The 18,814-nt window shown below is 51.0% G+C and overlaps 1 protein-coding gene across 2 annotated transcripts; it reads left to right on the top strand.

Annotated features, from left to right (window-relative positions):
• Positions 1-773: 773 nt before the first annotated feature.
• On the top strand, positions 774-17,157 carry LOC111079172 (protein CBFA2T3). Of its 2 annotated transcripts, none has more exons than XM_041592045.1 (6): positions 774-1,238; positions 10,463-10,730; positions 14,021-15,369; positions 15,438-15,617; positions 15,692-15,817; positions 15,908-17,157. In XM_041592045.1, the coding sequence occupies exons 1-6, from the start codon at positions 1,236-1,238 to the stop codon at positions 16,175-16,177; spliced, it is 2,196 nt and encodes a 731-aa protein (XP_041447979.1). In that variant the 5' UTR covers positions 774-1,235; the 3' UTR covers positions 16,178-17,157. The 2 variants fall into 2 exon arrangements, with proteins under 2 accessions (XP_041447979.1, XP_041447980.1); XM_041592046.1 differs by having other exon boundaries at positions 15,670-15,817; positions 15,908-15,999.
• Positions 17,158-18,814: the final 1,657 nt, after the last annotated feature.

Genomic DNA, 18,814 nt, shown 5'->3' with positions numbered 1-18,814 from the left:
CTAATTTGCTGGGCGCTCATGCTCATTCTCATCACTAAGCCCTGTGCTCCCTGGGGTCCAGGAGGGGAGTGTGTGTGTGTGTGGGTGGGGGTTCCAAGCGTTTGACATGGTGTGAACACGCGCATAAGGCCGCCACTCAGGGCAGGGGCGGGCCCTGGGGGGGTGTGTGCACAATTGGTTGGCAATTTATTTAAATATCGGCACGCAGTTCGCAACGCAATGCCAACTGGAATTTCATGGCTGTGGCTGTGTCTGTGGCAGTGGCAGGGGCCAAAATGAAACAGCAACAGAGACGAGAACGAAACAAGCTGCTGCCAAAAAGGAATTTTTCAGCTGCCGCCAACAGAAGGCAGCACACACCCGAGGGAGGAGTGAGTGGCAGGGGCAGGGGGGGGCACCACGAAAGGCAGAAGGAGAAAGAGAGAGCGAGAGAGAGAGAGGCTGAGCAGCAGCTGATGTTAATAGCCCAGCGGCCAAATGCCGGCGACGACCAACAAGAACAAATGTCTGGCAGGCAGTTGTTGCCTCTGCCACAGCCCAGCGATAAGAGCAAGGGCTGGCGGCGTGTGAAGAGGAGAGGAGAGGAGGAAACAGCTGTTCCATCTGCAACTGCGAATGCCTGCGCAGGCGCCTGGCCCGAGTGCAAGCAGGCGACGACGAATACGAAGCATAACCAGAGACACGACACGACACGACACGATACGACACGAATCGCGCTCGCTACCTGAGTGGCGGCAGCGGCTGCTCTTCTCACAAACAAATCCATCTTTCGCCTGTTCGGACGTGAGCGCACTCTCGCTCCGCTCCGCTCCACTCCGCACTCTTTAACCACGTTCCGACTTCCGCGTGGATTGCATGCTGTCGCTGGCAGTGCCTCCGATGCCGAGGCCGATTACTGCGGTTCCAGCGCGCCATTCAGAATATTCGCTTGGCATTGCTTCGAAATGCCGGTTCGAGTGTCGGTCGGTTCCGCGCTGTGTTCCCCTCGAAAAGTGTAAATAATGAAACAATGAAAGAACGCCAAACAATAATTAAGAAAACTAATTGAGTCCACTAGTCAGAAGTGAAAAACAAACAGATAATTAAATAGAAATAAAAAGATGTTGCACTCGAACTGAATCAAACAAGAAACAAAACAAACTAAAACAAGCCAAAGCCAACAACAGTTTCAACCGAACTTAAAATTATTATATATAGATCCAAGCAACCAAGAATAACCCAACAGATCAGATAAAATGGTAAGTCCCCCTGGAGAATTGAATGCCATAACCACAGATGCGCATCATCAGCATCCGCATCATTCGCATCTGTGGATGCTACGCGTATGTATGAGCTCTGGCCAACACATGTTGATTGTGGCTCGTCCAGGGCCAGCTGTCTCATGCCACTCGAAGTGTCTTTGGCCCCCCTAACAAGATACAGTGCGAGCATCTCGTATCGGTAGATACAAAGATTCGAGTGTGGCCAAGACGCATCTGTTTTTTATTTGCTCAAACATTCGGCGAGCACAACTGCAGATACAAATTCGTTTGTCAAGTGCTCGAATAAAAGTTTTAGCAGAACACAGACATAGTGTGCCACGGTGGGGTGGAGGAAGGGGGATGGGATGCGATGCGATGCGATCCGATGTGTAGGAAAATCTCGCTTTCCCTCTGCTTTGTCAGTTTCACGTGCGAAATTATAAATTATTTGCCCTCTTTTTGCTGTTTTTGCCCCGTGGCAGGCCAGGGGCTGGGGGGTCGGAAGTTGCCTCGACTGGGTTTTTGGTCCATGACTTTGGCCGCCGTCTGTTTCTGATGGCCTTGTGCGCCCGCGTTCCCAACAGAAACAGAACTTCCAACTGCAAATAATTGCAGCTGGCTGCCATGTGTCGCAGCTGCTGTCCCGTGTCCCGTGTCCCTTGTGCCCCTGTGCCACTGCGCCTCCTGCAGCCATCTGTCGATTCCATCTGTGACTGCTGTTGTAAATAAATGCCCGAAAGCCAAAACTTTTACTGCGGAAAGTGTCTCCAGATAAATTTTGAATAATGATTAGAATAAATGGGCAGATCCTTAGGCCTGGCTGTCGTCCGTGGAGAGTCCGTGTTGATAATAGACTGGGAAAATAAATTTGTCTGTTGATTTGTTTGTCGAACTTTAAATACAAATGCAAACTTTAAATACAATACTTATTATTATTAATATTAAATGTTGTAGGAACTTCTAAAATTGTTTTCTACAGTGCACCCATTAATATAATATTCTCTTTTCAATGTCACACATGTTTTAATGCCGAGGGGAAAAACCCACAAGTCAAATATTGAGGCAGAATACTCGTATGAGTATGGGCGTATCATAATTATCAGCTGTAGCAGATCGCTCAATTCTGGGGATAACTACAGAACTCCAGAGCAGGCCATGACTCAGCCTGGAATCACCTGGCCAGCTGTGGCCTTGGATTTGCAGCTGCCACAGTTGGTGATCAACAAAGAGAGAAAGAGACAGAGACAGAGCAAGAGAAAGAAAGAGGGAAAGAGGGAAGGCAGGGAGATCGGAACAAGTGTGAGAGGGCAGCTGTCTTTCGGCCTTTTTGCCCTTACCCGTCGCACCGCCTGACAGATCATTGTTGTTGCTATTGTTGTTACGGTTTGCCATTCCGTACCTACTCGATCTATCCGCTGCTCGCCTTTTCTCTCAGTGTGGTGTCTGTCATGCAGGCATGACACCTGCATAAACATTTTAACAGCTTGGAGGCTCTCGCCGCGCTGCGTACTGTTGTTTTTTGTTCTCTCATTTTTTCCGCTGTTCATTCAACAATGCAGTGCCAGCGCAAAAAGCAAAGAAAAGAAGATTCCCAACTATGTCGTAATAAGGGATTGGACTGATTGATACCCTCCCTGGCTCTTGAGTAACATGGATCGAACAGTCGTTAATCTTTTAATATTGTGATTTGGGGATACCCTAAAAAATTGTTAATCTGAAAAGGAGCCTAAAGGGTATTCAATATAAAACATGTTCTACCAATTAATTCTCTGCCTCAAATATTTGCTCGATAATGTAAATTAATTCAACAATCAATAATGTACAATCCGATTGACCAGTAAGGACATACAAATGCAGGCAATGCTCGTATTTCAGCCAAATCTGACCTGCACTCCAGTCCGGCTGCCGTTCAATTAGTGTGTCAGCAATTTGGTTTTGTTTTGGCCCGTGGGCAAATCGGAGCGCCGGCCCTCATCTAATCAGTAATCATCGGGCAATCAGCCATTCGACAATGTCCTATTGAATAATGCATTGCACTGGCACGGGTCTATTTGCAGGACCACCCAGGACACAAAGGGGGGCATACGGGCTGGGACGGGCCGGGCGTGTGGCAGGGCCTGCCGCCAGTGACCATGTGTACCAAGTCCATGGGCATGGCATTTAAAATGGACAGCGGCGAAAAAGGGCAAAGTTATTAGCGTAATAGACGGCATGAGGCAGCAGGTGGCACAGGTGAAAATGCACATGACAAATGCAGCTGTTGCCTGGCATCAAATTAGCCGGGGCCACATGTGCCTCACTCTGGGTCCCTCCCTTCCACCACACCCGCCCCGGAATAGCAAACAGCTCGCCCAGGCATTTATTCAACCATCCAGCCAGCCAGCCAGCCAGCCATCCAGGGAAACGGCAATCCATCAAGGGCTCAATCAATCATTAGCACTGCAAACTTTGCGGCACGGCACACGTAAAAAAAAGAAGCGAAAAAAGCAAACAGAAAAAAGTTTTTGGATTTTCACACCTTTGGCAATTAAGATGCCGCCTCGTCGCTTGCCTCGCCTAGACGACATTGACTAATGAGACGCCATTTTGTTTGCGGCACGAAACAGCTGAGACAACAAACAACATGGCCACCGGAAATAAGTCAATTTGCTTATTAGACTCAAGCAAACGAATGGAACGGAAAGTAACGGCGCACGAAAGGAAAGCAAAACCAGATAAAAGAAAAGAAAAGAAAACCTTCCTCAAAGCTCAAAGGCAAACATTGGAAGCGATAGGAGCTGAAGCCTAGAGCAAGAGATGTTTAGGGGAATGGCCACAGGACGGGGCATGGCATGGGGCATGCAGCACGGGAAAAATGGAAGCTAAAAAAGCGCGAAAATGTCACACACAGAACAGCAACTAACGGTACGCCCACTCCCCTCTCCTTACCCGCTCTGCAGAGCATACACTTAATCGAAAAAGTCAAAAACAAAATTCGGATTTACCACCGACTCTTCCGTTTTCCTACTCCTAGTTCTTCTGTTCGCCTGGCTGCCATCCGTTTCCCCGCTGGGGGTTTTTCGGAGGTTTTCGTTCGTTGTTGTGGCTTTTGCCACTGCCACCGGAATTGTTGGCGCTGCAAGTGGCAGCTTATTAAAAAGACGTGGGCCATAGAGCAGCACGAAATGTTTTTGGGGGGCAAAACGCAAAAATGTCATACTAGGAAAATGTTCAAAAAAGAATATACAAGAGGGAACATTTTGTGTATAAACAATAGAGAAAGGCAAAGGAGTCCTGCCAGCGGCAGGCACAAATACAGAATATACGCTGAGGATATACTAGCATCGGAAAATCAAAAGGCTCTGCCGCAACTCCTCTACTGAACACCTCCTCGTAATCTGTTTCAATGCTTTAACCATTAACCCTGATCCACAGTCCACAGTCCACACCCACCCCATGCCATCTGCAATCCTTTTGCCCAGTTTCCCCACCCGCTTATGTTTTAAACATTTTGTCCCTCGCAGAAAAAGTTTGTGTGTCCAGGAGTAACGGCATGTCCAGTGCAATCGCAGACGCCATTTGCTGGCAGGCTACCAAATTGTCGCCCCCACTTGGCGCCGAGCATTTGAATTGGATTTGCGGCAGCCGCAGCCGCAGCAGCAGCCACAGCCTTAAATCTCCAGCCTCAAACAGGGCTGACCTTGCCACACACACACACGAACACACACACTGACACGCAGATATACTTAGTCCCCTCCCTGGGAAAAGGGGGCGTCGACAAAATGAAGCAGCTGGCCCAGCTGGCGCAATATTTCTTACGCCAGATGAAACACAGATGATGCCCGGGGCAACAACAGGAACAGAAACAGAAACAGCAGCAGCAGCCACATCGAAGGAGACTGAAAAACTGCGCCCGCCAGCGGCAGCAGCAGCAGCAGCTGCCCCATCGCCTCTGCCGTCATCTCCTGCCTCCGGATCAGCCACTCCAGTCCGTTCCTTCTTGTAAGTTGTCATGCCACAGTTGTTTGAGCTGCTGGCTCAAGTGTCTGCAACAGATTTCGGCAAAAAAAAATGAAAGAAAAAAACGAGGAGAAAAAGCTTACAAGATTGTTGCTGCAGTGCCATGGGGGGGCGGCTACTTGCAACACCCAGGGCATCGATTTGTGCCCCGACAATATCTAATGCAATGTATTTCCGTTTAAACTTTAGTATTTCGATGCTTTGGTATATGATAGGGCGCAGGCCTAGAGTTGCTGCCTGGACGCAGGTGCTGCTAATGGAAAGGTCTCTGCTCTGCTCTCCTTAGACACAGCCAACCGCACTCACAGGTGCACATATCCAGGGGAAAAGCAAGCCAGAGAAGCCATCAACAGCACCTGCTGTCATTCGCAATTTTTAATTGAAAACGGCAGTGGCAGCCGCAGCAGCAGCAGCAGCAGCCACTGCTCTTGTTGCCGCTGCTGTCTAGTGCAGCCATGGCCAAAAGCCGTCGTCAACGTCGACACGTGCCACCATGTGTTGCCAGCAGTTGCTGCCTGGTCTCGTCTCTGCCACAGTCACTGTGTGGTAGTTGTAGTTGCTGCTGTTGCTGCTGCTGCTGCCAGCAGCAGACAACTTGGCTGCCCTGCCTCAGACACAGACACAGACACGGCACCGAAACTTGCACAGTGCCACGTGCTGCTTGCTGCAAAAGCTGCTACAAAATGATTTTCCAATCAGACGGGAAACAAGCTGAGGCAGCTGGAAAATCTTCAATTGCAGCAAGGCCCCGTTTGGCTTTTGGGAAAATTGCATGCATCGCTGGAGGCAAGAAGAGTAGCAGCAGCAGCAGCAGCAGCAGCAGCTGGCGGCCATCAGCTGCTGGATGTGGCATAATTGGGATGACTAAATACATTTTGTGGGCAACATGTGGCAGGCAAATGTTCTCCAATTTAGTTCACCCCTTCTCTCATTCTCTCATTCCACATTTCTCCCTGTCGTTCGCACTCGCGCACTCTGGACATAAAGCAGTTCATATCGGAAATAAAACAGACCATAAAGCCGATTAAGCGCGACACTCGCTCGTTCAACTGTTTTTTCCCCCCGAGGCTGCTGCCGTGCCGCTGTTGCTGCTCTCTGACAAGCCATTATCTTATTATGCCCCACACAGGCTGCAAATGAAGGGTGAACGGAGAGGCAGGAGCAGGCAATAACAACAGCAACAGCAGGAGAGAGTGGAGTGGAGTGGAGTGGTGTGGCAGACTCACACGTGCGGCGAGTAGTGCAAAAATGTTTATGTTGCCACCGCTTATGCTGCCGTCTGTATGTCTGTATGTTTCTCCGTCCGTCCGTTTGTCTGCCTCTGCCTCTGTGTGTGCGCGTGATGTGTAATTCGAAATGACGCCGATGCTGCGGCACGTTGCACGACTGAGAGGCCTTTAGCAAATAGTTGACGAGGGCTGCCACAGAATATGCTGATTGGTCGCTGGTTTTTAATAGAATTTATATTAAATAAGCCTTAAATATAGCTATGCAAAAAATACGGAAATATACTGTTATTTAATACTGAAAAATACATGAATTTACTGATATATGTAAGTTAAAGCTCACTAGAATATATTGCAAACTACAAGCATTTCCATATTCACTAGATACCAATCGATACTCGCTCCAATTCGATAAGGAAGTAAACCAAATCAATAGTTTCACATCAAAGCAAAGTGTTGTACAATTCTCCCATTCATTAGCTGTAAATTACAGCATTGAATCGTTAATTATCACCCTGGGAGTGGCCTTCGTCCCACCGCCAGGGCTCGTCTAATTAAAAACTTCCCAGGAACTTCTCACCCAACCCATTCCCTCACACACTGCCACACACTGCCAGCCCCTCTCTCATCTAGCATACGTACATTTGTAGAGCTGCTGCCTCCCCTGCCTCGCCTCCCCTCACACAGTGTAATGAAGCAGCTGACGTAGCGACTTGCAAAAAAGTTTTTAACTGTAAAACACTCTCACACGTACGCACACACATATGCAGACGTGGGGCTCGCTCGTCTGCTGCTGCTGCTGTTGCACAGGTGTCGCCGCCAGTAATCTCTCCCAGGATTGGGGCGCCACTTGCGCATAATGACGCACAATGCGGACTCCGCAGAGCTGCAGAAACAACGCTACATAGTGCTCGGCGTCCGGCATTCGAGTGGGTTGTCATTCACACACACTGGCACAGGCACAGGCACATGTGAATGAAGAGGCAGGATCTGGCCCTGGACCTGGCCCTGGACCTGGGACGTGGCTGTGGACGTCGTCGGGCAGCTTACGGGAAAAGCACATGCAGCTGTGCTGTGATTTTTCCAGCATTTTCATTCCCTCCACCGCATTCTGGGGCTGGCCATCAACTGCTGCTTGTGGCACTGCTCTCTGCTTCTCCATCCGTCTCCTGCCTCCGCAGCAGCGTTAACGCTTCTGTTGTTGTTATTACAGTTGGCGCGCCTTTTCGTTAACACTCTGTCCCGCCCTGCCCCGCCCTGCACCCCTTGACCCATCCACATCCACATCTGGGTGTGTTTTTGTTAGCAAAAGGGATAAAAGTATAAAATGCTTTGGTGTCCAGCACATGGCTCTGCCCTCTCCTGCCCTCTCCTGCCCACAGCATTAAATGAATGTCGTTTAAGAATTTTCTTTTGTTTTTTTATGCTCTTTGCGAGCCTAATTGAAAATTATCCCGGGAAATTGCTTTGTGTTTTGCTGTAGCTTTCCACTTGTCAAGTAGTTGCCTCGCCCCGCCCCCGTAGTGAGTGGACACTGTGGCAAATGGAAAAGATAAATGCTTTGAAAAGAAATTAATAAAATTGTCAGGTTGTAAATTAATAAATTCTAAACGTAATGGCAGGTATAATGTCCAAATTCTGTTGCAGTTTGTGGTTGAACATATCACTAATTGAGTCTTTCAGCCCACTGTGCCTGCTGCTGCCGCTGCTGCCGCTGCTGCCGTCTCTGTTTAAATAATTACTTTTCCTCTTGGCAATTTCGCCAGCAGCAGCAGCAGCAGCCGTCGAAGCCCCAGTCCCCCTGCCACACAGACGCTGCCTCAGCATCAGCCTCAGCCTCAGTCTCAGTCCCATCCTCAGCTGCTGCTACAGCTTCAGCCTCAGAGCTGCCCCAAGTTTTGTGGGAAAAACTTCTGCGGGCGACATTTTCCATTTTCCTGCGATGGAAGCTTGTGAGGCTGCCATCTCTTTGAAGTGCCTGCGGAGGTACAGAGCGGGTGGGGTGGGGTTGCCGGGGAGTGGCAGCTGGCTGGGGGTTAACTGAGGCACTAGGGGCGCCTTCTGGCGACGACAGGCGACAGCTGCTTGAGCGACAACGACACGGCTGCTTCTGACATTTGATTCATTCGTCATAGCCAGGGCGAGAGCCAGAGCCAGAGCAGAGGCAGTGGCAGTGGCGGAACAGGAGGCACTGCCAGTGGCGGCAGCAGCTGGTGGCAGGCAACGTTGGGGGCCATTAAGTGACTCAGCCCCAATGCCGAACAATGCTGAACAGTGCTGGGTTCCTTGGCCTCTGCCTCTGCCTGTGCCTGTGCCTGTAGTAGCTCTCTTACCTGAAAACACTTGTTGTTTGCCCCTCATCTAATCTGCCGCCCTGCCAACCGCCCCACGCTTGTGTGTGTACCCTGTACACACATGCATATGCATTGTCTTTTGTTGGTATTTTTGCAAACTTCATTCGAAAAGACCTCGCAAAACAGTTGACAAGTGTTGTGTCTGCCATATGCTGAATAGGGGGCACTGTGGACAGGGGACATGGCCCGATCTGTGGGCCATCTCTCGCAGTCATTTGGCAAAACGGCAGCTGCCGCCGTGTCAAGTGTTTGTTTTCAATAGAATTTCATTTCATTTGCAGCATTTTGCTGTGTGTAATTTCTGCTCTGATGCCAAACAGCTGCTCCAGCTGTTAGGCGGTTAGGCGGGGGGTTGTATCCACCTCCCTGGGGCACTAATTGCGGGGAGTGGGGGGATACGTATTAGCCAGTGCGGCGACGATGGACTTTAAACACACGATGGATGCCTCCACAGACGATTCTTACACCTCTACCGAAATAAAAGGCCGCAAAGATTGATCGAAAGCATGAATGAAAATGAACAGGTTTCCATGCCCATGCCCATGCCCCACTACCACCCCCTTCCAACCTCTCATTCACTCTTCATGCACAGCCTTCTGTTCAGTTTCTTGTTGTTTTTACCCACCACCCACCACCCTCTTGTTTATGCAGGGGCTTGCCTCGAAAAGCTGCACAAACTCCCACAGTCCGCAGAGGTATTTACATATTTTAGTGATAAAAATCAACAGAAAAATGTTTTGCTCTGGACATGAACATGCTGTGTCCGGGAGGGGTATGCAGGGGGGGGGGGGGGAAGGGTCCAATTGGTGGGCAGCACTGGAGAAGGGTTAGTTGCCACTGCCAATAAACAGGAAGCGCATTTGTTGAGTCAATTAGCAAGGCCACCACCATCCAATAGAGCAATCGAGTTTTCCTCGGCACGAACGGACGAACTGCCAAGAGTTCACCATGGAAATTCATTGAGTCGAAGGCGCGGCAGAGTCTGCAGGGAAAAGTTCTTCAACTCAATTACGGAACAGGTGTCCACAGCGTGTGGACTGTGCGCAGCTGCTGAATGGGATGGTGGGGAAATTGCTTTCAATTCTTTTAGATGGCAGAAAAATATTCAAAGAATTCCCATTTGTTGAAAATTAAATAGAAGAATACAAAAATATTTGGGGGAATGGGGGTACATTTAATGTTGTGATTTGAGCTTACAGAGCGAATCATTCATAGGAATATAGTCGCTAGAGTCGACTTTCCATATAGTCGAAGTTTCAATGTCTTTTGCATTAATTTTAAATGTGTTTTGTACATTCTCGCCTTTGATGGAAGGGAAGCCGTTTAGGCACATTAAACCGACAGCTGCTGTTGGCTCCCCATTTGGCCAGGAGTCCAAGGACTTCTGTGTGCGGGCGCACCCAATTTGCATGTCAGACAACCATTTAATCAAATTGAAATCAAATAAGTTGAAAACATAATGTGAGAACTTTGTCACTTGATGTTTTTGTCTATCGCCGCCGCTGTGGGAACCCGTGCAGTCTGTCGGGGGAATTAGTTGGGCGTGGGCGGGTTCTCGTTCGTCCTCCCAGTCCTCGCAGTCCTCGCAGGCCCTCCTTCCTGCGGCTTATATTTCTCAACTAATTTGCTCGACTATTTCCAGATGGCGCTCGATGGCAAAGCGATAATTAAGGAGGAGATTACCGACAAGGACTCATATGACGTAGCCGCAGCGGCGGCGGCAGCGGTGGCAGCTGGAGCCGCCTTGGCGGTGGCCACAGCAGCAGGTGTTCAGGTGCCACCCGCGTCATCGTCATCATCATCGTCCGTGGTGGTGACGGCGGTGACGGGAGCAGCGTCAGCAGCAGCTGCCTCAACCAACAACACAGCAACAGCAGCCACAGCGGCGGCCATTTGCCGAAGGCTTAAAGGTGAGTAGAATGGAAGTGGAATGGAGCATACTTTAAGGCGTTCAATTGGGTGCACAGAAGCGGACTGCTCGACCAGCTGACGGCTCGGGCGATTGATGGTGTGAATGGCAGCAGCTGTGTGTCTGTGCGGTGGGTGCAGCCTCCTCGGTGATATTGTTGTGGCAGAAGGGAGCCTGTCCTCCTTAAAGTGTGTATACGGAATGAAAGGAGAGCTACAGAATAAGCTGCGTTGAGTGTGGATCCACACTCTCTTCCCGTCCCTCTGTCCACAGAGCAGAGAGCATTGGAGATTGGTCTCTGCGCAGGGGCCACAACCTCAGTCGGAGCGACAGAGCCACAGAGCCACAGACCCCAGCTCCGCAGCAGGTCCCGCTGTGGGCCACGCACAACCTTTCTCTTCCCCTCAACCATCCAGCCATCCATCCATCCAAATAAGAGGAAAAAACACAGAAACCGCTGCTGGCATTGTTCCCAGCAGCAGCCCGCACGCAGGCGAACATTCTGTTGCCTGCCTTTTAGGCGGCATGGAGTGGTAAAGCACGAGCATGAGCTGCTGGAGGGGGAGGTGGTGGCGTAGGCGGGGGATGATGTGCCTCGTTCTGTGTGCTTTGCTTTGATTGCCACTGTTATTGTGGCTGTTGCTGTGCCTGTGCGTGTGCTATACCTGTGGCGATTCCCAGGGAAGGAAAATGATGTGTGGCCGCTTTGCATTTAAGACGCTTAAAGTTCAGTCCGCTAATTAGCATTTTTGTGCAAAGTTTTGTTCAACAGAGAGGAGGAGAAACCACAACAATGGGAACCGAACCTCATGATGTCTCTGACTGTCTCTCTCCATCCCTCTATCTCTCTGCCTCTCTTTTTGTTTGTCTCTATCTCAGTCGTCAGTCTGTGCCACAAACAGCGCATGATGAATATTTGCCAAAATGATTGTTTTCCCAAATGACTATGCCACAACCAGCAGCAGCAGCAGCAGGAGCAGCAGCAGTGGCAGCAGCAATGACAACAGCAACAACAACAACAACAAACTAAACTTGCAAACGTTTCGTTTTGTGCGCTCGACTGCAATCTATGGGACGCAGCTGTGCAAATTCAGTTGCCCACACTAACACACACACATGCATATACAAACACACACACACACACACACACACATACATATATATAGACTCTTTGGGAAGAGTGGTAGCAGACGCATGCCGACCGCCTGGACTGGCCTGGCCTGGCCTGGCCCATGCTGCGTATACGTAACCTTAAATCGATGCCACAACCGGAGCAAGCCTCATGCTGCGGGCCAATGTTGAGCCAGCAGTTGGAGCCCAGCCACACCCTATACCCGCTCCCGCTCCCGATCCCGTTCCCGATCCCGTATCCCTGGTCCAATCCCTGCCCGTGGCCATTGGACATTATGTTTTAGAAAATATGTGAATTGTCAACACAGAAAAATTTTGTAAATAGTTTTTTGGGTTTTGCGTGGGTTTTTGGCTCCCACAGCTGCTACATCTGCTGCTGGTCTGGTCCTCGCTCTGGACTCTCTGGACACCAACTTTTGGTCGGTTGAGGTTTCCAAAAAGGCAACAGCAACAACAACAACAACAACAAATAGAACCCAAACAAACCAAAAACTTTTAAGCCCGGTCAAGTGCAATATTTTACAATTGTACCACAGAAGCGAGCATAGGCAGAAGGGGTTGCGGGTTGCGGGTTGGATGGGAACGGAAGGCTGGCAGCCAATTAAGGGAGCGGAGCGAAACGGGGTGGGTGGATTGGGTGGGCGAGTGTGGGCTGTGGAGACGTCCATGTGATCCATCATTGTCTATGTTTGGCGTTTGATAAGCGCCGCCGACTGGGTGAGTGATGCCTCCCGACTACGACTATGTGCTGCGTATCTCCGTTCGTATATCTCTCTGTCTGTCTGTCTGTCTGTCTCGCTGTGTGCCTCACTGTATCTGTGTGTCCCTTCGATTGGCATGGCGGTCGCATGCCTGAATGGCTGTGAAAACACACCCAGTTGCAGCTGTATCCACAATCATTATCACAAAAGCAAACTGTGCAGCAGCCGCAGAAGCAGCAGCAGCAGTAGCAAAAGCAACAGCAGTAGCGGCAACATCAACCGACTGCCATTGCCATCGCATCGTCGTTGTCGTCATCGTCATCGTCATCATCATCGTCGTCAGCAGCAACATTCGCCTCTCAGCGTGTCTGTCAGCCACCCACTGGAGGACCACCCCAAACACACACACACATACAGACCCATAAACAATTTCCATTAGCTTGTGCAAACAAAGTTTGTGTGTCTGTGTTTGGGCATCAAAGCTTCGGCACAGGCGACAAATGTTTCCAGAAAAGGTTCCCTCTTTTATTCGATGAAACTAAATATTGAAATGAATCCGAACTTCGAGCACTTGGGAATGACTGTTCTGAGTCGAAGTGAAGTCCCAACAAAACTAACATTAATCGGGGCTGCAGAACTAAACTTATAAGGCAAATCGCCTTTGTATTGCTTTGCCGCCTGGCACTCTGGGTCCCAGCGGCTCCTCCGGCCATCTGCGCATTGCGGATTTGCGTTAAGCTTTTCATTTTTGAGCTACAGCATCGCTTTGGCAGGATCCTGGATGGGGGCGAAATCGGATGGGACGGCACGTACCGCAATGTGTTGTAGCCACTGCCTGTAGCCCCACCCCACCCCACCCTCGTTTCCCATGCAATTAGTGCGTTATGTGGTGCTTGATTTGCTTGCCTGACTTGCCACACCCCCATGCCCTGCCATGCCATACCCTGCCATACCCTGCCATACCCTGCCAAACCCTGCCATGCCACACAGCAGAGCAGAGCAGAGCAGAGGCAGAGGCAGACCACACCACAGAAGACCGCACCAGAACGAGGCAGAGGACGAGTGAGAGAAACGTGGACCAAAAATGTTTGCTAATTTATTTCCCATGTTCAAACAAATTTGTTAATGCTGCCAGTTGGTTGTTGCACCCTTCCTTGATGTGGCAGGAGGACAAGTGCCGTAGCATGTTGTGGTCGGTGCAATATTATACATATACATACACATACACATACATAGATATTTGTGGCAACTTCCGTTCCTCTGCCCACTGCCCTACTCCGCCCTGACCCTTCCCGAGTTCCTTGCTAATGCATTTGTAATGCCCCTGGGCTGCACATCCTGTGATAAGTTGCACTCGAGTGTGTGTTTTGTCCAGGACTAGGACTTGGACCTGGACTTGTTTCTCTTGTTTATTGTTAACACACAACTAACGAGCTGTACTATCTTCTCCTTCGCACAGCCAACAGCAGCAGCAGCAGCAGCAACGGGGACAAGAGTTCATCCTCGTCGAGCAGCAGCAAGGACAGCAGCAACTGCACATCCCACAGTAGTCGAGACAGGGACAGGGACAGGGAGCGGGAGCGGGAGAGAGCGGCAGATCGCTTGTGTCGCACTCCACCCGACTCCCCGCCAGACTCCGCGCGCAGTCTCGCCCCCCGGTCCCCACACTCGCCCCTGCAGCTGCACCATCGACCGCAGCGCAATGCGAGCGTCTCGCCCGTGGTCAACGGGGGAGTGGGCTCCTCGGGAACCTCGCCCACTCCGGGGGCCCAGCATGCCGCCTCCCTGGCAGCTGCAGCCGCCGCCGCCGCCGCAGCAGCGGCCCACGTGGAGCAGGCACGACTCGTGGCCAAGATGCGCAAGTTCCTCGGGGCCCTGCTGCACTTCTCGCAGGAGCTGGGCCAGCCGGAAGTGTGCGAGCGGGTGCGAGCCCTGATCCTGTCGCTGTGCTGCGGCACCATCTCGCTGGAGGAGTTCCGCCTGGCCCTGCAGGAGGCCATCAACCTGCCCCTGCGACCCTACGTGATGCCGTTGCTTAAGAACAGCGTGACCCTGATGCAGCGCGAGATCCTGGCCCTGGCCCGGGCCACCAACCAGTCCGCCCTCCAGTACGTGACCAACAACGAGCAGGCGGTGATGGAGTTCGGTGCAGAGTTCGGCGACATCTTCGTCCAGCTGGAGGCGCCCACATCGAACGGGGCCGGCGGCAGTGCCGTCTTCAAGCGCCGATCCTCGGACTCCATGATGGAGCACGGCGGCCACAACGGCCTGCAGGAGTGGAGCGAGTACATGGCCAGCGGCGGGGGTCTGTCCGCCTCCGGCTATCCCCCTCCGCCCAACAAGCGGATGGCCATGCATCCCGCCCACTCGGTCATGGCCTACGGCGACTACACTCTGCCCGTGGCTGAGGGTGTGCCCTCGGCGGCTGGTTTCATGCAGCGCGACGAGCGCGAGCTGCGCCATCCGGCTCCTCCACAGAGGGCTGCCAATCCCAATCCCAACTCCAATCCGAATCCGAATCAACAGGCCAACCCCAATCCCAACCCCAATGCCAACCCGAATGCAGCTTCGGGAGGCGCTGCAGGGGGCGAGGAGGAGTGGAAGAACATCCACACAATGCTCAACTGCATCTCGGCCATGGTGGACAAGACGAAGCGCGCCATCACGATCCTCCAGCAGCGGGGCATCGAGCCGCAGCATCCCAACAGCGGCCAGGAGATAACACCAGCGGCTCTCGCCGAACTGCGTCGCCAAACAGAGGAGAAAGTGTCCGAGTTCAAGCGGAATGCCGAGGACGCAGTCACCCAGGTGGGTCTCCCTCCCCATACTCCACATGCTAAATGTACGCCTCTAACTCTCTTCCATGTGACGCACAGGTGAAGCGGCAGGCGGTAATCGAGATCCAGCGGGCGGTGGTGGCTGCCGAAACGCGGGCCGCGGAGATCATGACCCAGGAGCGGCTGCGCATGGAGAAGTTCTTCATGGAAATGAGTCGCCACTCGAGCGGCGAACGGGATCTGGACAACAAGTCGCCGTCGATCACCACGCCACAGAATGTAGGTGTAGAGTCTCCTCTCCTCCGCAGTCAAGTTATTCCCTAATCAAAAGTTGTCCCTCCCCCGCTTTCCAGAACGGGACTCTGCAGCAGCAGTGCTGGAACTGCGGCCGCAAGGCCACCGAAACCTGCTCGGGCTGCAACATGGCTCGCTACTGCAGCGCCTCGTGCCAGTACAGAGACTGGGATAGCCATCACCAGGTTGGTGTACCCTGCCATACTCCCTGCCCGCTTCCCTTTGACATCTAACCTTAACACTGTTTTGCGTTCCGTTCCTCTTCTGTCTTACAGGTCTGTGGCAGCACCAGGGCCAGCGAAATGAGTGCCAAGCATTTGCACCCCGCCGGCAGTATCCGCACTGCGATGGCCACTCGATCCCCACCCACGCCCACCCCGTCAGCCCATCTGCAGGCGGCGGCGGCGGCAGCGGCGGCGGGTGCCCGTGAGACAATTGTTGCTGGCCCAGTGGGCGGAGGAACTGGCGGTGGCAATGCGGGGGCTGCAGCTGTGGGCGCTACCACGCCCAGTGCATTGGTGGCCAATGGGTTGGGCTCCAAATGACGCATTCGCATGATGAAACCCAAGAAGAAGTACTTGTGCTAGTCAAATTATAGGGGTGCGATGTGGGGACGGGGGGGTCAGAGGTCGCCCAGATAATCCATATACACACACACACACACACACTTACATACATAATTATGCAGTTACTATTATCCATTATCCAAGAAAAGCAAGAAGAATAAATTGCCAGCAAATAGATTTGTAAACTCAACTAAAGATACAGGAAGTAGGAGAGCTCAACCGTAGATACTCCAGATACTCCATACATACATACATACATACATAGGTATGTGCGTGGGTGGACAAAAGAAAATTTCACATTTAAATGTTTCTTGCGGCCAACAATTAGTGTAGGAGGGGTCTAAGGACAGAGGGGAGTAGCCGAACCTCTAGATGAATTTATAAAGGGCATTCCGCACGGAATCGAAAAGGGTAATCCACTACACACCACAAGGGGAATCAGCCACAATTCTCACACTTCTTCAGTTCACCTAATGCACATTTAGAGATCGCAAGCGAAGAATAACTTAAAAAATATTATATAGACAATTAAATGTTATCCACACTCAAGGCTCCACAACTCTCAAAGCAGTAAAAGAATAAAGCATCAAGAATAAAGCGTAAAGCATAAAGCGTAAAGAAATACGAAAGTAGGTCTGTAAGTACTTAGGCAAAACTCAAACCCAACCCCAAAGCACGTAATGGAAAGAAAAACCAGAAACTGAACATAGTAGATTTTATTATTACATTAAAATAAAGTACGAGCACTCGTATATTATTATGATATGACTACACATACTTATACATATGTATGGCTAATTTATTGATTGTATTTAATTTATTGATTAGTATTTATTGTATCTCTTAAACTAATACCTAATGTACTTTTACCATAAACGACACGACACAAACCACGTAAATGTTGCATCTACAAAAAAACAAAAAAAAAAAAACAAAAACGAAACCAGCAAAAGGCTAAAGAGAAAACCCAAGAAATAAAGTGTTTTAAACCAAACAAAAGACCCAAAAACCAAACCAAACCAAACCAAATTCAATATATATCCGAATTAGAAAATTACATTCCGATGTGGCGCCGCCATGAATTGCGCATTAGTGTGAGTGGCAGCGTCTCCATATATGGAGCATGTGCATGTGAATGGTTGGTGTGTGTGTGAGTGCTACAAAACCACAAACTACTGTGATGAAATTTCAATTATCGTCACTCAGCTGTGGCCCTGCCTCCGTGTGTGTCTGCGGGTGTCCGCCTGCATGGCCATGGCACACCTGCTGCTGTCGCATTGCAAGCCAGCAAGTAAAAGCTCGTTAGACCCCGTCTACACCACCACCCACACCCACACCCACACCCACACGATTCACCCGCTCTCTATCTCTGTCTTTTTCTCCTGGCTAAAGGACACCCACAACATTTGTTGCACACGCACACATTGCCTTGCGGCTGCTAACCCACCCACACACAGATACAGATGCAGGAACAGTGAGACACACAGACAGACAGCAGCTTGCCTTAACTTTGCTTTTGTCTCGATGCTGTGCGCTTTTTAGCAACCCTTCAGCCCACAACAATGATGATGATGATGATGGCATTTTGCTACCTGACTGATTTCCCAAAGCCCCCCATGCCCCCAACGCCCACTCCCCACTCTAACAACTTCCGCTGGGATCTGCAGGGACACATTGAAATGGCTGCACGTCCATCGTCCATGGTCCAACTTGCATATGCTGTCAGCCCTCTCTCTGTGCGGGCTAGCCTTTCGTTAGCTTCTATTTAACATGCAGTTATCGTTTGTTATCGCCAGCAGCCACAAGGCGCTCCGTTCTCGACCGGTTGCACACACACAAACACAAAGATTGGGAGAGACACAGAGTCCGTTGTCAATAGAAGGACACTGAAGGGGAGCAGCCTGCGGTGGGGTACACAGGATACTCTATAAAGTGGGGAGGACAAAGGCATACCCTTCGGTTTCCCTTCCTAGCAGATATGTAGTATACCCTACCCCGAATTTCCGGGCATGCTGACTGAATGTGCGCCCATTGTTTTTGCAGCTTCCATCGATGCCAATGCATTAACATTTAAACTTGAGCACAGAATTTAATTAAAATGTGACAGGCCACTAGCGCACAATGTGCCCGCTGCTCGGGCATATCTTGGGCCCTGTTGTGTCTGGCATAAAAATATTCATCATAAGTGCCGGGCGCCCCGGCGATGCGATGCTCCACCAGACACAGACCCAGACCCAGAGCAGGGCCCACGTCAGAGCAGAGCATGGCCAGGCCACAGGACGGGGCTGAGCTGAGCAGAGCAGAGGCAGCGACGCAGGCAGCAATTGTGCCATTTCAATCGACATCTGTTACTGATTTCAAAGAAACTTTTGTTGACAACACAAACAAATGCCAGGCGTAGTGAGTGCGTGGAGGGAGTGGGGTGGGCGGTGCAAAGGGCGAGGCGAGGTGAATGTCGCCTGGGGGTCCAAGGTACAAAACGTTTGACGCTTGCCTGCGCACGACTCTGGCTGGGCTGGGCTGCCCTCATCCTCATCCCCATCCCCCGAAACCAGACTCAGACTCACAGCCAGAACTCACGTGTGCTGCCCCAAAGTGCCGCACAGCTGACGGTAA

The sequence above is a fragment of the Drosophila obscura genome, unplaced genomic scaffold (genome assembly GCF_018151105.1).
Source record: "Drosophila obscura isolate BZ-5 IFL unplaced genomic scaffold, ASM1815110v1 contig_17, whole genome shotgun sequence".
In the NCBI taxonomy this organism is placed as follows: domain Eukaryota; kingdom Metazoa; phylum Arthropoda; class Insecta; order Diptera; family Drosophilidae; genus Drosophila; species Drosophila obscura.
This window is presented reverse-complemented; position numbering and strand designations above follow the sequence as displayed.